Raw genomic sequence first — 22882 nt, 5'->3', positions numbered from 1 at the left:
CCCCAGACCCCCATTCCATTGCCATTGGCCAGCAGCTCACTCAGCCTCAGAGGGAAACCTTTCTTCTTGGAAGAGCAAGCAGGAACTGAGCCCCTCGTGGCAACCCAGAGATCCCAGAGCTCCACTCTAACCCCAGGGCTGCCTGTGCCCCTTGGATCTGAGCAGTGAGAAGGAAGTGGGAAAGTCATCCTGCACTGCTGGGGGGGGCAGCAGCCAAGATGGAAAAGGGCACAACACTGGCTGTGGAGCTGGCAAATGCTTCAGGGTCCCTGGAGACCCCCAGCCAGCTTCCCGCTGGTTCCAGAGAAGCCCCTCCTCAGAGGCGGAGCCTACAGCACTATGACCCACTGCAGCTACCAAATGCCAGCCCCCTCTTGTATCACAGAAAAGGGCAGCCCTCACACACTGGGGCGGGGGGGGGGGGATCCTAAACCACCAAACCTGCTTCAGCCATGGAGCAGCAGCAGGAGGAGGGGCCGTTACTCCTGAGGGGGGCGGAGACACGTGGTTTGCCATCCATTGCAAGTTGCTGGAGCGAAAAGGGTTAAGGGTTAGATTCAGAGCTTGCATGCTGGGCCAAAGAGGAAGAGGAAGGAGGAAAGGGAGAGGATGCCGGAATCTGGCTGGTACCTGATGCCATCGGGCTTTTTCCTGTCAGGTGGAGAAAATGGGGAGGGTTAGGTGGGGGAAAGGAGGTGAAGAAATGAACATGTTAAAAAGAAACAAAGCCCCCCGCAAACAAATAAGTAGAGAGCAGAGCAGAAGAGGAAGCAAGGCAGCCCCATTTCAGCTGACCCAGGGAGGGAGGGCTAAGCCACAGGGCCTCTCTCTCTCTCTTGTTGCCATCTCATGGCAGCCAAGGAACCCCGGGGAGCGGCTAGGGAGCTGCCGCAACCTGGAGCCCCCCAAGACACACACAGGAAAGAAAATGCGGGAATTCTCTGCAACTAAAGAAACCTCTTGACACCCCCTCCTCTCCAACAGGAATCCCAGGGGCAGCTTACGTAAAAGGAAAACACAATTAAAACAGAGCTAAACACAAAGCAGAACAGTAATAAAGTCAGAAAGGAAGTAAGATGGCACCAGACCAAGCAGACTTGGGATTTTGTCTCAGCTGCTCTTTGGCTGGCACCGGGAAGACAAGGCAGGTGCCAGGCGGGTGTCTCTGGAAAGAGCCCTCCATCCTCAAGGCAGCCCTCTCCCCAGTAGACTCTGCTGCCCCCCAGGAGCAAAGCCACCACGCACACCTCAAAGGGCTCAGACACCCAAGCTTCTCAAAGGTGCAGAAATCCCTGGAACCTCGTGGCAAAGGGCAGGTTGGAAATCTTGCAAAGGACGCAATGGGCAAGGCAAGAGCCACTCCTCCACTTGCCAGACCAGAGCTCAGAAACAGCCCTGCTTGACCCTTTGAAGGGACACACCAAGCGCAGAACAAGGCCCAAGTCTGGCTTCTTTCCCAACAAGGCCTGATCTGGACTTTTAAGCTCACTGCCAGCCTGGCACAGGGTTGACCCATAGCCCAACAGGGAAAAGAGTTCAATTCATTCCTTTACTAAAATCCCCACCAGGCAAGGAGCTGGGCAGACTCTCCCCTGCTGCTTGCATGGCAAGGAAGAAAACGTGACCCAGGGGCAGGACACGCCGGGAGACGCTGGCGTTGGCACCTGGCAGCAGATGAGGCCTCCATGAGGGTCCTGCACGCTCCTTTGGCTCAGGGAAACCAGTGCCCACCCAAGAGGCAGGAGCACTCTGGCAGCATGGACTGGGGCGGAAAGGCATGGTCCCATTTGGAAAGAGCAAGCTGCAGAAGATCTCATGGGGGGAAAGAAGAGGCCCCACCACCTCTCTTCTCCTTGTTTCTGAGCTGAGGGTCAAAGGGCAACGCAAGGCAGCCAGCAGGGTGGGTGAGGGCGGCATGGCCTCAAGGGGCAGCTTCCAAGCCGACACACACAGCCTCCATCTGATTTTGGCAGGTAATGCCACACTCCCACTGAAAGGTGGCAGACGAGCCAGTGCAGCAAACCTCCCCCCCCCCCGGGAGCTGTGAACTCGCCCTGACCCTCCTAGGGAGCCTGCACCCCGCAGACCCACCATTTCAGGCCCACCTTTCCCCATTGATGATGGTTAACAGGGGATTTGGGCAGAAAAATGCATGATGATCAAAAAAACCCAGCAGAGAGAAGCTCACAGACAGCAAAACTAGGGATGCAAATTTGTGACCCCCTCCATGTGCTGTTAAAGGGATTAGTCCTGTGGGGAGGGGAGGCGACAGAAGGTGATGCCTCTGCCTCAGAGGCCAGAGAGCCACAAGTGGGAAGGGGAAGAGAGCAGCCTGTATTGAGGGAGCACACAGCAAAGCCCAGGCCAGGCCACAGACAGTGGTAGCAGCAGGAAGAGGAGGAGACCAGAGAGGAGGCTGGGTACCTGTTCCAGGTCTTGAAGGCGTTGCTGGCTCGCTTGAAGAGGTAGCCTTCCATGACGATGCCACTGGCGGCATCCACATTGTACTCTAGCATAGGGTCATCGCTGGCAAAGTCCTGGCAGAAAAGAGGCACCTTGCTCAACAAGGGCAGCAAGATGGGGCACCTCTCCCAGGCCGGTCCCCCTCACCCCAAAATACGACAGTCTGCCATGAAGTGGAAAGTGAGCGGCAGCAGGTGGGGCACCAGCCTCCCTTCTGGTGGCGGCAGGTACAGCGGAGACTCTTCACGCCTGAAGGCTTAATTCTTCCTATCTTGCTTGCCCTTCTAGGGCAAGCTGTTACGGTTCCCCTTGCAAGCTGACATGGGAGGGCAGCTGTGGGGGAGATGGTGGGGCAGCTGAGCCCCACAACTCAAGAAATCCTGCACAGCCCTGCCTTGGGCAGGGAAGGAGAATTGGGGGTCTCAACAAGTTGCTTCGGAACCCAACTGGAGTGACAGCTCCTGGGTCAAGTGGGTGGAAAGAGGCAGGCGGCCACCTGAGTCAGATGGCCAGAGTTTGTCCCTTTGGGGTCCTCCAGAAGCAGTGCGCAGTCCCAGGGATCTGCAGCTCCATCACGCGGGAAAGCAGAATCCTGCCTGAGAAAGCGGAGAGGCAGAGGACACCTCCGACTTCCCCCCAAAACGAAGCTGCCACTAGGACTTCTCCCCCTCGTTCTCGTTTAAAATACTGTTTTTATTTATTTTCATGGTACAGAAGATAAATTTGGACTACTTTGGTTCTCTTTTGCCTTGGTCTTCCCAAGACCAGCTTCAGAATGGGCTGCTTACTTACATTTTCAAGGGCCGAGACTCAGAAGCAATAATAATAGTGCTGTTTTCAAACCTCTTTGTGACTCTTTCTGGGGAGGGGTTGTTGTACTGTTTTTAAAACTATTTTTAGCTATGTTTGTAAACTGCCTTGACAAACATCTAAAAGGCAATTCCTAAATTTAAAAATAAACAGCACCCAGTCCAGCTCAACACATGTGACAACCTTCTAAGAGCCTAACTGTTTCTACAGAGATGGCTTCCGTTGGCGGCTGGAGAAACTCTGGTCCCGCCGAGTGGCAGGCGGCCACCTTGGCCTCACTGGAGGGCCAGAGTGGGCATCCACAGAGGACCTGGGCAGCCCTGGCTTCTCCCTCCCCATAGTGCCCCCTGGGCAGCTGGGGCTGGGAGAGTGCCCTGGAAGCCCTGCTGGCAGCGGGAGCACACTGGGAAACTTTTTTGATGCAGCCAGAAGAGAGAGATCAAGCGGGTGGACTGGCTGCCTCCTGCGTCCCCTGCAGTACCTTTTGCTGAATGGTGGAGTGTTTGTGCTCCATCTCCTTCTTCTCCCTCACAGCATCTACAGCCAGCCTCTCAAGCTGCAAGAAAGGAAGAGAGTTGGCAGTGCAGGGTCCTGGACCTCCACGCCTTGCTCGGTGTGCCAGGATGCCCCCCTGCCCAGGCGAGCTCCCCTCCCCTGGCAGCCTACCTGCCAGATTCCCGACCTGAGGCTGGGCAGGGCCTGCCCGCTTCCTGCCGCTGCGCCAAGGAGTTGGCTTCCCAGAATAGCCAAGGTGCCAGGGACCCGCGGTGGGGCTGGTGCAGCGCAAGGGCCGGCTGGAGAAAAGGATGACTCATGCCGCCTGAGCCGCTCCAGAGCCAGCTGCCCGGCCAGCCCTTCTCACGGCAGCAGCAGCGGAGGAGGAGGAGGAGGAGGAGGAGACAGCCCTGCTCCACCGCCAGAGGAGAGAGCGTGAAGGTCAGCTCCATCCCCGGGAGAGAGACCCAGCCACCCACTGCAGTCGTTACCTGAGCTCCAAGGTCTTTCATGTAGGGTCCAAGTTCACTGAAAAGGTCGTAGCCTTGATGGAAAAAGGCCAGGTGGGCATACATGAAGGATAGCATCTGGCAGGGAGGAAGAGGCAAGGTCTCAGGGGCTTCCAGCATCCCCCACGCTCCGCCCTCCATGCCAAGCTCTCATCACCCTCCCTTTGCCCTCCCACACCTGGCAAAACTGGCCCCACGCAAACAGCCACTCATTCCAGCAGCTCCCACAGGGCGGAGCCTGGCACCAGACCCAGGACCCTCAGAGACACATTCGCCCATCAGTTCCAACCCTGCAGTATTTCCTGGCGGGGGCATGAGAAGCTTACCGATTTTAGGATCTCTGATCTCCTCTTTGACTGAAGAACATTAATCTAGGGGGCAAAATGAATCCTGTCAATATGCCGGCAACAGAGCGTGGGAAGGAAGAGCTAGAAGTTTCTGCAGGAGCAGCGCAAGGCTGGCAGCAGGAGTCACAAAACAAGCAGAAGGATGGGAAGCTCAAGACCAGCTCAAGCCCACGTTGCACCTGGGACGCTTCTTGTTTGCAAGGCACCCGCTGGGTCTGCAACCCCAGAGCGCCGGAGTTCCAGCAAAGGCGGGTGGCTCATTGGCCTCCCAAGAGGACTGGCCTGACTCCTCCCCAAGCCAGAGCTCTCTCCAGCTAAGCCAGGGAGGATTCCCCACTTGGGTCTCCCTTCTGCTGCTTTGAAGTGACCCTTCCCTTTCCCATGGTTCCGTCTCCAAAGCCCTGTGTTCAACGACCAGCTTCCTCTTCCTGCACCAGTCAAGGTGAGGCTGCTAGAAGGGCAACTAACTTTGGGAAGGACAGTCAAAGCTACTTTTTAAACAAGCACATTTCTCTTTCTGGACATCAGGAACAAAGAAATCCGTAAAACCAGGGCAGCCATATAAGGCAGAACCCCCCTCCCAAGGCTCTCCTCACCCTGCAGCTGTCCTTCCACCTACCCTGGCTTCTTGGAGGGGCTCCGTGGGCCACTTCACCTGGAGGTGTTGCTCACAGCCCAGAACCCAAGTAACAGCCAACTTCAGAGAAAGTGGAGGAGGCCTCTCCACCAGCAGCACCAGCTCTGGCCCCTGGCGAGCCTTCCACAAAGACCCCTCCCCACGCCAGTTCCAGCAGTGGGGGGCTTCATGGAGAATACCCAAGTCACGAGAGGTAACTGCTGGGCTTCTCCTGACTTGCTCAGAGCCTTCACCCACCCGCAGCCAAGGCCTGACTGCCAGCCCTGGGCTTTGCCTCCGCCTGCCTCCGGGTCTCCTGCTAAGCCAAGCAAGACCTCTGCTCTGCCTGATGCAGCCCCATCTCCGCCAGAGGAGCCCCATCCCCAGAGTCCCCTAGAAGCAGCAACACATTTCCTTGGCCCACCTGCAGGACGTAGTCGAGAGCGATGTGGCGGAAGCACTTCCTGGTGGCCGTCAGGATGTTGGTGGCTTCTTCCACCTCGTGCTGCTTGGTCCGTGGCACCTGGGCGTTCTTGGCCAGGGCATTCTCCTTCTCTTCGCTGACTTTCTCAAACTGCTTCTTGGCATCTTTGAACTTTCGGATATCTCTAGAGCGCAAGGGAAACACAGGGCTCCCCTCCATCAGCCGCCCTTCGCAGCACAGCAGCGCCCAGGCGGCCTCACAGGGGAACTGGGGCTGAATGCAGAGGCGGCTTCATGGACGGGGAGGGCACAACAGACAGAGAGAGCGGGCACAGGAGTGCCTACCTGGGGGCAACTGGGGGGGGGGGGCTCAGCAGAATGAGGCCTGGCACTTCCATCGTGGCTCAGGAGCAGCAGAGGAACAAACAGGAAGCCCAACCCAGGATGGGCTTTGGCTTCCACTGCAGGAAAGCGTTTGCTTCTTCTCCAGCAGGCATCCCCAAACTCAGCCCTCCAGATGTTTTCGGACTACAATTCCCATCATCCCTGACCACGGGTCCTGTTAGCTAGGGATGATGGGAGTTCTAGTCCCAAAACATCTGGAGGGCCGAGTTTGGGGATGCCTCTTCTCCAGGATCAGAAGTCTTGGGAAAACTCCATGGTAAGGCAAGATCTTGCACCATCTGCATGTCCAAGTGACGAGGAAACCTTGAAGATATGCAGCCTCTACTCAAGAGTCCAGCTGGCCTACAGCCCCTCCTGGAAGCCTGACCCCCCCACCCACCCCCAAGACTCCTCAAGCACAAGTCTTACTTACTCTTTAACGAACGTCTGAAGCTGCGCTTTAATTGATCTTTGTGTTTGGTCAAACAGGATCTGAAATGGAGGAAATGCTTGGAGAGTTAGGCTCAGAGGCACTCCAGGCCCCAGCACCTCCAGCCTCCTCTTCCTCCCGGTTCTCTCAGGGTCCCCAGGCAACAGATCCCAGAGAAGGAGCTTCTGCGATTGGCTACCTTTCCCTTTTCTTTTTTAAACTCAAAGGATATTTCAGATTATATGGCAAGCTCACTATGGAGCCAGAGAAGGTACAAATAACAGAGGCTGCCTGCCCTCTGCCATGCATGAACTGTTGGCATCCAGGTTAGGCTACTGCCATGGGCTGCCTATGGAGCAGCCCTTGAAGACAGCTCCAGCAGTGACTGGTCCAGAATACAGCTGCCCAGTTGGTGACTAGGACATGCCAAAGGGAATATCGCTCAGCAGCTCCTGAACAACTTCACTGGCTGCAGAACTATTTTTCAGCACACAGTATCAATGTTCACCTTCACGGCTGGCTCCATGAGCCTTGGAGGGCTTTAGGCAGTCGGCTTTATCTGGGGACTGTGACCCCCACCCCTCCCCACTGGCTCATTTTCTTTAGCATCATTTGATGCTCGCTCTTTTAGCATTTGCTACTGTAGGATTATAATGCCATCAGCCACCTTGGGGGCCCCATTCAGTGACCAAAAGAGAGGACAGGAATAGTTTTATGACTCAACAGACCAGCCAGAGAAAGGCCTACCCCCGCCAAGGACCAGCAGTTCTGCTGCAGCAGCCCAGTGAACCCCCAACCCAGCCCCACTCTGCCAATACTGGCTCCCCCCCCCATGCCCAATGCTCTGCAAGCTGCTCAATTGGAGGAGCCCCACATTCAAGGCTTCCCAAGGCCTCTCCTCACTCCTCCTTTCCTTCTTCCAATGGAGCCCCTTCAGCTGGACCCACATCTTTCAGGTGACTGAACAGCAAAAAAAAGAAAGAAAGAAAGAAAGAACATAAAGCCCCCACCTTTCATGGGCCCTGGATTTCCCCCTTCCCAAATAGGATCAGAAACGGAAGGCAGGCGCAAGAGGACTGAGGCTGCCGGGGGGGGGGGCAAAGCACCTGCCGGAGGAGCAGCTGCAGCCCTGCGCTGAACCCCAGGCCCCACCTGGCTCCCTCCCTTAGCCTCTGCCTCAAAGACCACACACTGCGCACCCCTCCACTTGGCCAAGCAAGAAGGGCCCCAACCCACAGCCTCCTAAACTGGCCCAGAAGGAACGTCATTGCTCCTGGGCCCAAGAAGGCTCCCCTCGGACCACAGCTTGCATGCAGGACGCCCCAGGCAGGAACCCCCCCCCCCCCACATGCCCTCTGGACGCCTCTTGCTCCAAGGCACCTTCCAACGTCCAGCCAGTCTCCCCACTGAAGTTCTTCCTGGCTTTACCCACTAGCGCTGCCTGTGCCTTCCACAAGGGGGCACTGAGAGATGGAAACTTGGGGTTTCTAAGCTCCAGAGTCCTGCTCTGGGACTGCGCAAACAAGCCACAAAAATGCCGGCGGGAGGGAGAAGAGCCCCTCACTTCCTTCCATCTCTCTTCTTTCCCCCCATGCCGGGAAGATGCATGGCGGACGCTTCCTTCTTTCGCTGCAGCTGAAAGAATCAGCCACACCATTCGGCAGGCTGCCACGAGGCTGCAGGAGTCATCTCTGACAAAGCCTCTGTGTTAAGGAGGCTAGAAATTAAGATGTGCAAGGCCCTGCACAGACTCTGGCTGCAGATTCACCCCCATGCCTGACAGAGGGTGGGAGGCAGAGTTTCCAGATGGCCAGCCAAGGCAACCGGGAGAGAGTGCCAAGAGCTGCGATGTTCCAGGAAGCTGGAACAACCGAGTCATACACGCTCCATCGGGACTTCAAAACACACATTTTTTTAATAAAGAGAGAAAGAGAGAGATTTTAAATATTTTAAGGAGGCATTTCATTTCTAAGTGTCTTGGAGTGTCCACGAAACACAGGGAAGAAAAACTTTCACATCTCTATCAAGCAGCTTTCTAAATCCATAGAGGAGAAAAGCGGAGCTACTTCTGAAACTTACAGTGTGGTAATTGATCATCTCTTGGAGGCTGTCGGAGAACTTCGTCAAGCTGGTCTGCAAAGGGGGGGGGCAGGGAGAGGAAGCAACAAGGCCAGATAGATTATTCCTGCCCAGGGAACAGCAGGGAAGCCCCTCTCCCAAAGGGATCAGCAGAGACTGCGGCTGCACTGGGGGCTGGGAGGGGAGAGCGGGATTCTGCTCTTGCAAGCATTCCTCTTCTCCAACTTCTCTCAAGGGGTCAGCATGAACTAACAGATATATTCACCATTTGAAGGCTGAAGAGCCAAGTACGCTTAGCTTAAGGAGATGAAAGCAACAGATATTTAATGGGGAGCCCATTTAAGTCCTACACTCTCTTAGGAGCAGCTCCTCCCTGGATGGGCTGTGGATTCCACCTCCCGCCCCCGGTTAAGAAAAGCCCACTCAGGCGCCCAGGCAGGCAGCCCCCCTGCCCGTTCCCCAGGCGAGGGGAAGCTCTAGACCCCAGAATATGGAACTCTTCTGAGCCCGCTTGGCAGGGGGCACTTACCTCCACGAGGGCATCCTTGCTGGAATACTGAGCCAGGTCCTGAATGCCATGGATGAACTGCTTGTTTGCCAGGCAGAAGGCCTTCCCCGTGTCAATCATCGCAATGCAAAGCTTCACTAACTGAAAGAGAAGCAGCAGATTCTTCCTATCTCAGGGCCCCGGTCGTCTCTCAACATATCTACTCTGCAGCAAAGAAGAGCAAATGCCCTTTTCCTCCGACATCTGGCTGACCACCTTGGCAGATGAAAATGCTGGATGGGACAGACCCTGCTGGATCCGGCCAAAGGGACTCCATCTAGTCCAGTCTCCTGTTCTCACAGGGGCCATTCAGATGCCCCCACCCCATGAGAAGCACACCAGCAGGACCTGAACACAACGGCCGCCACTCTGCCCACCTGCGATTTCCAGAAACTGGCTGCGTTCCGCATGGCAATGCCCACCTCAATAGCTGACTGACAGTTAGTTGACCCCCAGGTTCCAGGAGCACAACTGGCTTCAACTAGGAGTTGGGCCTAAAGGGTGGCATTCAATATCCCCCTTCCACTAGTGCAAGGATTTATGCTTACGCAACAGAACTTTGCTTCTCCCTCCCCAAACCTTCCCCTTAGGGACCCTCTGAGGAGCAAGATGGAGGTGGAACTGCCCAGGTGACGTTTGCTCACCTTGTCCAGCTTCTGCTCTAGCTCTGTGACATCTCCTTCCACATCTTCCAAAGCAGCCCTGCAAGGAGAAACAGACTGAGATGTCACACCCTCCAGACTCCCTGGGAAAGTGGTCGGTTGCTAACAGAAGACCCACCGCACACAAAGCAGCCATTTCAACTTCAGAAAGGCTTCCAGTGGATCTCCCTGGAGGGGTCTGAGGGATGGGGGTGCTCATCCTGGCACAACCAAGAGGCACGGGATGGAGGAGGACTGTGTAGCAGAGGGAGACACCCTGCACTCGGGCCCTGATCTCCAGGCACTCCTGGAAGTCCCTGCAGTTTCAGTGGCACTGGCTTCCCCATTTAGGTCTGGCCAGATTCCCATTGTTTGAACGCCAACTCTGAGAAGAAGGCGGCTTCAGTGTCAACAACTGCAGCCAAGCACTCAGGGCTGCTTGCAAAATGAGTCGCCTCTCAGAGGATGCCTCCACAGAGCGGAGTCAACAGCAACTGCCAATGCCAGGTGGGACCTCAATTTGCCACCGGGTGCCACAGAAACACTCTCCCCACTCCAGGCATGGCGCTGCCAAACCCGTTTGTGGAAAAGGGCTCTCCTGCCATTTAGGAGGGAGGATGACTACCTTTTTTTAAAAAATTGCCTTTTCGATTCCCCTTTCACACAGAGCCCTTTCCCCACACTCTGATCTCCATGAAGCTGTAGGATCGGTGTGAGGAATGCAGCCAGTGGGCAGAGCCACCCAGGAAAGTCTCTTCACACACACACACACACACACCCTGCAACTGGGATGCACCGTCCAGCTGCAGGGGACCACACAGCCGGGAAACAGCTGACAGGCTCTGCAGCTGTGGGCCAGAGGGGACGAAAGCCATGAAGCAAAGGGTCATTCCTCCCTTCTCACCGTTTCCATTGGGGAGGAGGCAGGGAAAGAGGCAAAGTGTTCATTTGGGTCTAAGCTGCAAAGCAGGCCCTCTCAAATCCAGGAAAGGTTGTTCCTGGAGAGCTACGCAAATGGACTCTGATTATTCCCAAGCATCAGCAGCCTGCCAGAAAGGGAATGTTATTCACTTGGCTCCATGCAAAAAGACTGCCCCAGACACAGGCCAGCCGTGATGCACGGACCTCCACCTGGCTGAGCGGGGATGCTTCTGGCAGAAGCGCCAACCTGCAGGTGCCTCTTGCCTGGCGTTAACAAGAGTGACGAGGCCTAGGCTGGCCTGACCCACAGCCGTTTGTGCTCTCCCTCCCTCAAGGAACAGTGGTGTCCAGAAGGGCTGGAGCCCGTTGAACAACCAACTGGAGCAGATGGACCCACAAGCAGCACCAGGAACCAACGGAGGACATCCCAGACACGTGAAAGGAGGGTTCTGAGGGTGATGCCAGCCATGGTTGGCCACATTTCTTTACTTACAGAAGGGGGGAGGGCATCTTCAGTAGGAAAGCAGTGCTTGGGTAAGTTTAAAAATCCTCTTTAGCCAGTACCTGCCTGAATGGCTTTTTGCAGACAGAAAGCCAGAGGAACTGCCTGCTGAGGAGAGGGGAGCCAGCTTGAGCGGAGCTCTGCCATCCCACCCCCTCCCTTGGCTGCTTTTCCTGCAACAAATGGAGCAGGCCGACAAGGAGGTTCAACGTTTTCTGCCACCAGGATTCCCCAATGGGCAGAATGTTTTAGAAGTTTTATTTAGGACCCTGATATCCTGCTTTGTCCTCCTAATAGGCTCACAAAACACCTTACAAAAGATGTGCCCAATTAAAAACCGGGGAAAGGGCCCAGTAAGAGCTGAATGCTATGCCCTGGCAGGCAAGAGGGAGAGGCTGGGAAGGGTGGCTCCCATATAGTGAGGGCAGCTACTGATGCCCCTGTGGGCAAGGGGGCAGGCAGGTTGTCCAGCCCCTGGGCTGCTCTGCTCCCTCCCACCCTAGTTCTCCATCCCCTGCCCCCTGGCTATGAACAGAGGCCCCCACCCTTTTCAGGCGCAGCATCCAGGGAGCAAACCTCAGGCGAAGGGCAAACAGTGGGGTCAAGGGGGTGGCAGGAGCTCCGGCACCAACAAACCAGAGAAACCCAATCCAAGACTGGAGGAGCAGCCAAGGACAAGACGACACACAAACCAATGTACCGTATTTTTCACACCATAGGGCGCACCCAGTTTTTAGGGGGGGAAATCAAGAAAAAAAAATATTTCCCCCCCCACTCGCTGGATTTGGATCCCGCTCGCTGTTTTGGCTTCCCCTTTAGCCCCGTGCAGCCTCTCCTTGCTGGGAGACGCTGCGCAGAGCTAAAGAATCCATAGCCCCGTGCAGCCTCCCCCTGCCGGAGGGGTTGCGCGCAGCTATGGCACAAGCCTGCATTCGCTCCATAGGACGCACACACATGTCCCCTCAATTTTTGGAGGGGGAAAACTGCGTCCAATAGAGCGAAAAATACGGTAATTGTAACCAATGCTGCAGCAACGGAGGCATCAGGAGGGAGACTGGCCTGCGACACGCCACAGACAACAGCCAGGGAACACAAGGCCTGTCCGGAAATGCTCCAGTTCACCCCCTCAGTCAGGAATCAAACTGAAAGTCGCCCCATGCTTGCTCCTCTAACTGTATTTCGTTTGATTATGTACGCAATAAAGAGCAACCTGAGTGAATTGAACACAGAGCCTCTGCCATGGAAAAGGGTCCCCAATGCACGTCATTATTGCTCCATCTCCAAACGGGGCAGGGAACGGTCAGGGAAGCCCCCGTCTCTCCTCCTCTCCGAAAGGACTTTCTCATAAGCAGAGATATCTGGCTGCCAGAAGTCAGCTTCCTCTCAGAAAGAAAGGAGAGCCAAGTGTCAAGCGCCCAGGGGTCAGAACCTGTCCACCCACAGCGCCTGCTTTGCACACAGGTCCAGCTTCCATCCTCAATGGCACCTCCGGGGGGGGGGTGGGAAAAGCCTCCCTGCCGGAGACCTTGGAGAGCTGCTGCCAGCCAGTGTCAACAGCACTGAGCTCAGCGGTCTAACTCAGGAGAAGGCAGCTTCCCGTGCTCCTAGCATGCGTTTAAACCCCAGCCTATGCTTGGGAGATCTTTCTTAGTCTTTGTGGCTGCCCTGTGTGCTTTAAATGTTTGCCAAATGAGAACACTGCATCTGAAGCACTAAGGCAGCTCAAGATATAGGTGGGGTTGGGGGAGGGCACTGCCAAATGGGGCACAGAGAGACACCTTGCATGTGAGTGTATTGAGGGTCGGTATTCTGCAAAACGGTCTATCCTGTTTGCAGGGCTTCAGCAACCAACTGCAAAGCCACCTCCGTTTCCAGTTGTGCAGAGGAGTGGCTGGATGATGTGCTGGCCGTCAAGCAGCCTCCTTCTTCCCTTGGGGCCCCAAGAGCACAAGGACGCACTGGCAGCACCCACAGCATTGTGGAGCAGAAGCTCTGTCCCTTTAACCAAGAAACTGCTCCAGCTTGTGTGAGTTAGGTTCTTGGGGTTAACGTACCCTCCTTAGTTTTCAAATATGGGACTTGCCTCTAGATTTTTTTTGTACAGTTTGTATCTGTTAATTTCTTTCTTTGAAAACAGTAAAACACATTTACAAAAAGAATAAAAAGAAGAGGGTCCATCATTGGGAGTAAACTCCTAAGGCAAGTTAACTTAAGTAGTTCTTGGCAGAAAACACTTCTGCTTCCGCCTACCGCACCTCCCAGAAAAGTCTCCCCTGAGGGCTTGGTGCCCCTCTTGAGGACAGCGGTGGGCACCCACTGGGAAGGCTTTAAAAGAGGGCCAGACAAATGCAGGGAGGAGAGCGCTACCCAAAGCTGCAGGGATTCACAGAAGGGATTTCACTGCAAGTTAAAATAGCTTATGCTTCTGAAAATGCCAATTAAGATTGTCTTTTCAGTCTGTTGGGCTAGCACAGGGACAGGGAACTTTTGTCCCTCCAGATGTTGTCAAGCAACAACTTCCCTCACCTCCATCGGCCTTCCTAAGGGTCACTATTTGGAGGGTCACAGGCTCCCCCCCCCCCCCGCTGAACTAGAGCACAAAAGGCAAGTGACACATTACAAAGCATCCCCACCCTCTGCCTTACAGCTGTGGCAGATTAAATACTGCTTTCCAGTGCTTTGAAGAAGCATTTTCCTCCTCCTTGCAATCCAAACAAAAGTTTGCTGACGCGTTGCTCTGTAGCAACACTGGTTAGGGTTTGATGCTTGGAGCCCCTCCCTGAAACAACTTCTGCATTTGACATCCGTCATTTGCACAACTGGGTCAACTCGAGGCCTGTTCTCTTGTCTAGTTTCACTGGTCTTTGTCAGAAGGAAACTGAGGTTATGCCCCGCGAAGCCTGGAAGGAGACTGCAAAATTCCTAGCTGCCCGAATCCAGTTTTGTGGTGCCTGAGATTTCTCCAGCCTCATCAACAGACCAAGAGGGCTGTATCCAGATAGCAGAGACTATGGTTTATTAAGATGAGAAGAAGGCTGAGTAAGCCTTGGACTCACACAAGAGCCCTCCTCCTCTTCCAGCGCCACCACAAGGAGCTCGAACTTCCAATTTCTGATTAAACACAGCTTGTTACGTCATCCAGATCTGACAAATAGTAGTTTATCTTAACTATGGTTTCCTTCCAAGAAGCCAACTTCAAGCACAGGTTACAAAGCAGACTTGTTTCAAAAAACTGTAGTCTGTCAGGTTCAGATGCCATGCGAAAGTGGTTCATTGAAACCTGAAGCCAGATTGGGAGAAGGTACAGGAATGAATGTGCCTGGGGCTGGCTTCCTTCACCATAAACCAGAGTTTATCATGGCATAGCAACACAGCATCTCTACTATGCCTGCCTTATTCTGCAAATCTCAAAGCACTTGGCAAAAATAACCCTCTCAGCCCGTTTTTCTTCCTCCATTTCAGCTACACATTCAAGGAGTCTTAAAACTTGGAGACCATTTTCCCTGTCAGTTACCCATCTGAACCGTTTCTCTGGTAACTTTACACAAAGAATCACAGCTGCAGAGCAGGAGCCCCAAGAAGCCTACCCTGTGAACGGCTTTGTATCTTTGCTTCTCTGTATCCAGGTAAAATGACAGCAAGACAGAAATCTCTATTCATTTGGCAAACGCGAGCAGCAGAAGGAACCATTTTAAAGGACAGCTAAACTTGATCAGCTCCAGATTCCAAGAATTACATACTGTAGTGGGTAGAAGTCTGGCAGGAAACCACCCGCCGGTTTGCAGAATAAGCCAGCGTCTTGCATGGGTGCTTCCTTCTAGCTTTCCTTTCAAGCTCCAGGCTCTGACCCATCTGAGACAACCTCCAGGACCAGAAGAGCCACTGTGGTCCAGTCTGGCAAGGGAGGGACCAAGCATTTCATAAGCACACAGCAGTACAGGAAAGGTGGGTACACCCTGCAAGTTAAGGGTAGAAATGTCTCCTTAACAGCCAACACATCGGCTCTGTGAAGGCCCCCTGCTACTTATGGGGGGGTGCAATCTAACTAAGGCATCGCCTGCATCAATATATCCAAGCAGCCGACATAAATCCCTGCGCTGGGGGCCAGGGTCCCTCACTCACATCTGGGGGTGGCTTCTGCTGCACAGGTCTCCCTCCAGCCACTGTGGCCACTTCCTATCCTGCTTTCCTTGTTGTGATAGTCACTGATTGAAAAGCCACATGTTGAAAAGTAGATTCAATGACATTGCAATGGAGGAACGTCTTTCACACATGAGCCCTGGAGAGGCCAGCATTACAAATCCCATTGTGTGGATGGGAAACACTGAAGGTGAGGAAAGAGTGGCAGGGATGCCTGAGGCAACTAGAGAAAAGAAACCATCAAGATGCCTACATAAATGATGGAATCACCATGGCGGGACGCATCTGAGGCCACTAGCCAAGCAGGCAGTAGGAGATTGAAGGGACAACGTTCTTGTTGTCTTCCAGCATTTGGATGTAGGGCCAACAGTTGTTCTCTCCCCTATATTTCAAAGCTTCTGAAGAGGCTAACCACAAACTGAGGACACACCAGGTGCTTTTACCAGATGCTCAAAAATAGACGAAACCAAAATCAGGTAGAGTTAGTTGGTTGGTGTGCGAGACCCCCACACCGCTTACTGTGGGTTGGTTGAGATGGGTAACACAGATTTGTGTCTGTTCCGGTTTATTTCTTGCGTGCATTCCAGAGCAGCTGAGCTCCAGATGAATGCTGCTTGTGGAAGTCAAAACACACAAACAAATCAACAAACCATCCACAGAAACACCCTCTGTAACTTAGCAAATAGTCTAACACATATGAAAGAGTCACATGTCCATCAGAATATTTGAGCATTCGGAGAAGTCAATGATTCCTACAAGTTTTATATTGACAAAGGGATCCACCACTTATTTTGATGCTTCTCATTTGCACCCTGATGTTGAACGCCCTCCAGGGCTCGGGAGACAAAGTCTTGACCACAGGACCACCAAAAGCACCCAGGCCTTTCTTGGTACTCAGCCTGTCCATGCCTGGATCCAAGTGAGCGTTGATGCCCTGCAAGGATCCGGTGTCGGCTAGCAAGGTCCTCCCAAGCCCCAAAGCCCAGCTGGGCTTGGCCAAATGTGGCAAGGGAGGCCCCCATCTGCTTCACGGCCTCTTCTCCCCCCAAGGAGCCCCTGGCCTGGGACAATCTCCACCCCACTCCCTGAAGGTCTGCCACAGGCTTGGGCTGCCTCAGAGGAGGAGGCCCCCTCTGCCCCCCCCCGCTGGAGGACGAGGCTGAAGACTCAGCAGGCATCCCCAACCTCGGCCCTCCAGCTGTTTTGGGACTACTGCTCCCATCATCCCTAGCTCGCAGGACCAGGGGTCAGGGATGCTGGGAGGTGCAGTCCCCAAACAGCTGGCGGGCCGAGTTGGGGGGGGTGGCTGCTGAAGAGGAAGGGCGGCGAGGAGCCCGGAGAGGCGCCTTCCCCTCGGCGAGAGGCTGTGTCCGGGCGGAGGGAGCCCTTCCGCGGGGAGGCGCCCCTGGACGGGCGGCGGGCTCGCCTTCCTTCGCCCGCGGGGGACGGGGCTGGCTGGCCCCGGGGTTCCTCCCCTCCCTCCGGGGCCTCCCCGCCCCCCGCCGCCCTCCGGACCTGAAGCGGGGCGAGTCCTTGAGGCACTCCTCGAAGTCCACGGCGACCCTCATGGCTGCCTCCCCTCGGCCGCCGCCGCCGCCGCCGCGCCTTCCTTCTCTCCCTCAGAGACTCTCCCTCAGAGAGGGGCGGAGCGCAGGACGGGCGGAGAGGGAGGGCGGAGCCCAGCCCAGCGCCCCACGCGCCCACCAATCGGCACAGGCGGCGCTACGCACGAGCCAATGGCTGCCGGCGGCAGGCGTCTCTTCCGCAGGCCGCCTCCGAAGGGGCAGCTCCCCGACCCAATGGGGAGGGAGAGTGCGGGCGGCTCGCGCCAATCCCCGCCTGCCAAAGCGCTTTCCTCGGCTTCCTTCACCCGCCCCGTTCTCGATAAGGGGCAGCCCGGAGAGCCAATAGCGCTCGTCCATAACGCCCGCCGCCGTCGCGTCCTGCCTGAGCCAATCGGGAGCAGGCAGAGCCGCGTCGGGAGGGGGTGGGCTCCGTTGCTTAGCAACCGAGCGGAACGCCCCTCCGAGAGTGACGTAGGCAGCAGCAGGAGCCCCGCCCCCTTTCAGGACGGGCTGCGGAGAAGCTGCGGAGCCCGGGCCGGAGGGAGGCCGGATGCGGCCCTTTCCAGCTCCAGCTGTCCTTTGTCCGCAACAAATTGCCGCTGTTTTTTGTGTGTGGAATATATGCTAGATGGTCATTGATGGACCTCATAGGAATCAAAGAACCTTTTAATGAGGGTTAAAGAGGAGAGCGCAAAATATGGTCTGAAGCGCAACATCAAAAAATGAAGATCATGGCCACTGGTCCCAACACCTCCTGACAAATAGAAGGTGGGGAAATGGAGGCAGTGAGAGATTTTACTTTCTTGGGCTCCATGATCAGTGCAGATGGTGACAGCAGTCACGAAATTAAAAGACGCCTGCTTCTTGGGAGAAAAGCAATGACAAACCTAAACAGCATCTTAAAAAGCAGAGACATCACCTTGCCAACAAAGGTCTGTATAGTTAAAGCCATGGTTTTCCCAGTAGTGATGTATGGAAGTGAGAGCTGGACCACAAAGAAGGCTGATCGCCGAAGAATGGATGCTTTTGAATTCTGGTGCTGGAGGAGACACTTGAGAGTCCCATGGACTGCAAGAAGATCCAACCTCTCCATTCTGAAGGAAACCAGCCCTGAGTGCTCACTGGAAGGACAGATCCTGAAGCTGAGGCTCCAAGACTTTGGCCACCTAATCAGAAGAGAAGACTCCCTGGAAAAGACTTTGATGTTGGGAAAGATGGAGGGCACAAGGAGAAGAGGACAACAGAGGACAAGATGGTGGGACAGTGTTCTTGAAGCTAGGAACATGAGTTTGACAAAATGGCGGGAGGCAGTGGAAGACAGGAGTGCCTGGCATGCTCTGGTCCAGGGGGTCACGAAGAGTCAGACACAACTAAACGAATAAACAACAACAAATTGATGGACCTGCAGTAAAAGATCTCTAAAGCCATTTGCACATGTTGCCAGACAACCAGTCCATGCAGAATGTAGGCACCCTATATATAGAAAGGAGCAAAGCAGTGATATTTTTGGGAGCAGGCTAGCAGGCGGGGCCCAAGACTTACATCCTAGGAGCCGACACAATACAAAACACTGTTGCTGGATGTAGGTTTTATTTTATTTGTTTTTTATCTTATATTGGGAGGGGGGGCAAGAGAGTGGGGCCCTAAACTATAGTTTGTTTAGCTTATACATAAATCCAGCACTGGGAATCAGCATCATTAAATTCATCCTGCCGCCATTCTGCTGGGCGGCTGAGCAACACAAGAAATGCAAAATGAAACCACCAAACAAATCAGGTCTAAAGACAAGCCCCCCCCCCATTAATCCAGATTACAACAGGACGTGGGGTTTGGCTTCCCACCTTGCCAGCCTTGGACAAATCGTGCTCGCTCAGCCCCTTCCTCTGCTACAAAACGGAGTCCTTCCTGACGCAGCACAACTGAACTGCGGAACTCCCTCCCACAGGAGGCTGCCAAGGCCACCGACCTCAATGGCTTGAAAAGATGAAGATTAGACCATTTTACCGAGAGGGCTATGGGTGGCTCTTAGGCACAGCGGCTCTGCTCTTCCGTTGCAGTTTGAGGCCAGCAGGGCTTCTGAATGTCGGTTTCTGGAAAGCACAGCAAGGGGGAGCGCCTCTTGCGCTCAGATCCTGCTGGCTGGCTTCCTATTAAGAACAGGAGGCTGGACTTGATGGGCCACTGGCCAGCAGTCTCATGCTCTCATGTATCCCTTCCCCTGCCTTTCCAACCCCAAATCACCAGCCATGGTTGAACTCCCAACTGCCCCAGACAGCAGGACTAATGGCCAGGGATTTGGGGAGCTGTAGTGTAACGTTATATAGCAAGCCCCCCCCAACCCTCCTTGCCATCAAAGACCCAAATATTCACCACCAGTGGACTCAATAAGCTTTGGGGAAAGCATTTTGTTTGTTTCAGACCAGGATTTATATACAGTAGTACCTTGGTTTACGAACGTAACCCGTTCCAGAAGTCAGTTCTTAAACCAAAGCATTCTTAAACCAAGGCGTGCTTTCCCATAGCAGCAGGGAAATTTACAAAAGGAACACACTCAATAGGAAGCGGAACATGTTCTGCTTCCAAGGCAAAGTTCACAAACCAAAACACCTACTTCCGGGTTTGCAGCCAAGTTGTTCATAAACTAAACTGTTCTTAAACAAAGGTACCACTGTATAGTTAAACTGCAACTTACACACATTTTATTTGTGCACATTCAGCTTTACGCACTTGGCAATTAGAAAGAAAGAAAGAAAAGGGGCAAGAGTCCAGAAAAAAAGACAATGTGTTTTGACTATATGCAATTCTGGCTTCAGGCATGATCCCTGGAAAGTAACCCCCTTGTAGGTTGAGAGCTTACCATACATGATTCTACTTCAGAAAAGACAGTCGGCTCCTCCATTATTTACCTTGCAATAGTATGACCTCTCATCTTAAAAAATAAAATTAAACATGGCTTTTTAACCATGCTCTAGGCCAGGGGTGTCAAACTCAAATTCATCAGGGGCCGCATTATTTATTTCGGCTTCTCCCAAGAGGGCCACGAAGGATCAGAAAAGCTGAAGAAGAGACCCTTCCTCAGGGGAGGCAGGAGACTACCGGACCCGCCGAGGAGGGGAATCCGACCGCCTTTCCCTCCAGAGGCTCCGCTTCGCCTTTTGCCCCAGCCAAGTCGCGCCGAGGGCGCCTTGAGGGCTCTGCGTGGCTTCAGGTGGAGCCCCAGGAGCAGCTTCCCAACCTGAAGGGCAGGCTGCGCGCGGGACCCCGCCACTCTCGGGGCACGATCCAGACCCGGCTGCCTTCCGCGGCCAGCAGAGGTAGGCCGCCGGCTTCTAACCCAGCGGAACTCGGGCGTCCTGGGCGCCACGCCGCACTTCCCACTCCTCCCGCCCCGCCCCGGGCGAGGCTGTCCGGCCAAGCTCCCCGCCCCCTTCTCCCGGGCACCCCCTCCCTCCTTTGTTCCCCGGGGCCCCGCCTCCCCCTCTCCCCCAGCTCGCCTATTGGATCGCGCAGCCGCCACTCAGGTGGGGTCCCGCTTTGGCCCCGCTCCCCGGCCGCCGAGATATTGACAGACGCTAAAGAAAGAGGGGGCTTTGCCCTGCCGGACTTAAAACTGTATTATGAGGCAGCAGCGTTTTGCTGGCTAAAAGAGTGGATGCTCCTCGAAAACACAGACATTTTGGATCTGGAAGGCTTCAATAATGCATTTGGTTGGCATGCATATTTATGGTATGACAAAATTAAGCTGCATAGTGCCTTTAAAAATCATATTGTTAGAAAAGCATTGTATAATGTTTGGATAAGGTATAAAGATCTGTTGGAAAACAAAACCCCTAGATGGGTGTCTCCAGTGGAAGCTAAAGCAGTGAAGAAACTCAATATGGAGGTCGGATGGCCAAAGTATTGGGAAATCTTAGAACAGGAGGGAGACAAATTGAGATTGCAAAGTTATGAGAAAATGAAACATAAAGTACAAAATTGGCTTCAATATCATCAAATAATGGAGTTTTTCAAACAGGATAGGAAAATTGGCTTTCAGGTGGAAAAATCAAAATTAGAGACTGAATTGTTAGAACCCAATACTAAGAATTTATCAAGAATGTATAACTTGCTGCTGAAATGGAATACACAAGATGAAACAGTTAAATCGGCTATGATTAAATGGGCACAGGACATTGGTCATAACATTATGTCTGCTGACTGGGAATGGTTATGGAACACTGGTATTAAATTTACGTCATGTAATGCCTTAAAGGAAAACATTATGAAAATGGTTTACAGGTGGTACATGACCCCAGTCAAGCTGGCAAAAATTTATCATTTGCCCGATAATAAGCGTTGGAAATGTAAAGAGACTGAAGGTACCTTTTATCATCTTTGGTGGACATGCCCGAAGATTAAGGCCTTCTGGGAAATGATTTATAATGAAATGAAAAAGGTACTTAAATGTACTTTCTTGAAAAAACCAGAGGCTTTTCTCTTGGGCATTGCCGGCAATTTGGTGTCAAAAAGGGATAGAACTTTTTTTATGTATGCTACAACAGCAGCAAGAATACTCATCGCAAAGTATTGGAAGACACAAGATCTACCCACTCTGGAAGAATGGCAGACGAAGGTGATGGACTACATGACATTGGCTGAGATGACAGGCAGAATCCGTGACCAGGGAAAAGAGACGGCGGAAGAAGAATGGAGAAAATTTAAAAGCTATCTTAAGGACTATTATAAACTTGATGAATGTTAGAATGTTGTGGTTTTCAGGAATAAAGGGATACAGTGATATAAGGTCAGTATAAAGAAAAGACTAAGATGACAGAGGGTGGAAAGGAACAATTGGGAGTTGCTATAAAATTTTGGACATTGGGATGCAGAAAGGGGGGGGTATGGGGGAGTCCCGGAAAAGAGGTCTATGAAAAAATGTTATGAAATTATACGTGTTTGTATGTCTTTTTAAGTGTTTGTTTCTTTTTAAAAAAATTTGTAAAACCAATAAAAAATTTATAAAAAAAAGAGAGAGAGAGCGGGAGCGCGCGGGGCTGGGCTGGGCGGCCGGGCATCTCCTTCCCTGCGCTGCTTCGGTCGCGTCTGCAGCCGCCGCAGGACCAGGCGGGAGGCCAGTCCTGCCCAGACGCTGCCAGCCGCTAGGAAGGAGCCGTCGCTCCGCCGGGCAGCGCCTGCCCGCGCGCCCCTCGCTCCCTGCGCCGAGGATGGCGGGGGCGCCGGGTGCAAGGTGGTGCTGAGGCTGCTGGGCAAGCGGCAGATGCTGATGCACTTTGGGGAATTCCTGTCACAGGGAGCAAGGCAGGAGCGGAGGGTGATGGGGCACGTTCCCCGGGGGAGCGGGGCCGCAGCTGCCTGGCCAGTTTCGTCCCATGATCCTGGAAAGGCTACACGGGCCACATGACGAGGTCTGGCGGGCCGGATTCGGCCCGCGGGCCTTGTGTTTGACACCCGTGCTCTAGGCACTCTGTTGGGAAACCTCTTTCCACCTTTTGGAGAGTTTGGTTCAAAGTCCACCAGGATCCAACTTCTCCCCCCGCCCCACAAAGGAGAACAACAGGAAACATCCCCTTTGGCTGCAGCTGAACAAATGCAAAAACGCATACAGTTAAATTAAGAACTTTATTCTAAATACCAAACAACCCAAAACACACTCTGACATTGCATAGAGCTCCTGCAGTTGCATCCTGGTGATGGCAGTGACAGTGAGCAAATGAAGCAGGAAGAGCCTGGTGAAGATGCCCCACAGCTGAACACACTGCTGGCAACTCTTTGCGCCTTCATTTGTGGTGTCCCTCCAGCAGAGAAAAGGGAGGAGGAAGCAGCCCCTCCGGAGGCTGCCCTGAGAGTTCTCTTTTCGACTTTGTGGGTTCAACACAGGAAGGGCAGTCAACAACTGGTGTGTACCTGGCCCGGCTGAGGAAGTTGGGAGGTGTGTGGCTGCTCTCCTGGTGCTTGCCAGCTTGCTTTTCCCCTCAGGGGGAGCACACACCTCTCCCAAGAAAAGCCTGCA

The 22882-nt window shown here is 53.9% G+C and overlaps 1 protein-coding gene and 1 long non-coding RNA gene across 6 annotated transcripts in view; one reads left to right on the top strand and one right to left on the bottom strand.

Annotated features, from left to right (window-relative positions):
* ACAP2 (ArfGAP with coiled-coil, ankyrin repeat and PH domains 2) overlaps positions 1-16958 on the bottom strand; it is a 30385-nt gene extending 13427 nt beyond the window's left edge. For 3 of the 5 annotated variants that reach the window (XM_082224805.1, XM_082224807.1, XM_082224809.1), the window contains exons 1-11: positions 16823-16958; positions 9748-9805; positions 9086-9205; positions 8557-8610; positions 6481-6539; positions 5665-5848; positions 4604-4648; positions 4260-4355; positions 3755-3829; positions 2425-2537; positions 631-651 (exon numbers count right to left, since the gene is read on the bottom strand). In XM_082224805.1, the coding sequence (XP_082080931.1) occupies positions 631-651; positions 2425-2537; positions 3755-3829; positions 4260-4355; positions 4604-4648; positions 5665-5848; positions 6481-6539; positions 8557-8610; positions 9086-9205; positions 9748-9805; positions 16823-16875 (878 nt within the window). In that variant the 5' untranslated portion in view covers positions 16876-16958. Of the gene's footprint in view, positions 1-630; positions 652-2424; positions 2538-3754; positions 3830-4259; positions 4356-4603; positions 4649-5664; positions 5849-6480; positions 6540-8556; positions 8611-9085; positions 9269-9747; positions 9806-16822 lie in introns of all 5 variants that reach the window. The other 2 variants (XM_082224808.1, XM_082224806.1) reach the window with 2 other exon arrangements.
* Positions 16959-18205: 1247 nt separating this feature from the next.
* On the top strand, positions 18206-22867 carry LOC309533327. The gene is made up of 2 exons (XR_014220120.1): positions 18206-19844; positions 22332-22867. It is a non-coding gene; the product is annotated as an uncharacterized lncRNA (long non-coding RNA).
* The last annotated feature ends 15 nt before the right edge of the window (positions 22868-22882 follow it).

This window comes from Podarcis vaucheri (genome assembly GCF_965113315.1).
Source record: "Podarcis vaucheri genome assembly, chromosome: 5".
NCBI classification, from domain to species: Eukaryota; Metazoa; Chordata; class Lepidosauria; order Squamata; family Lacertidae; genus Podarcis; species Podarcis vaucheri.
This window is presented reverse-complemented; position numbering and strand designations above follow the sequence as displayed.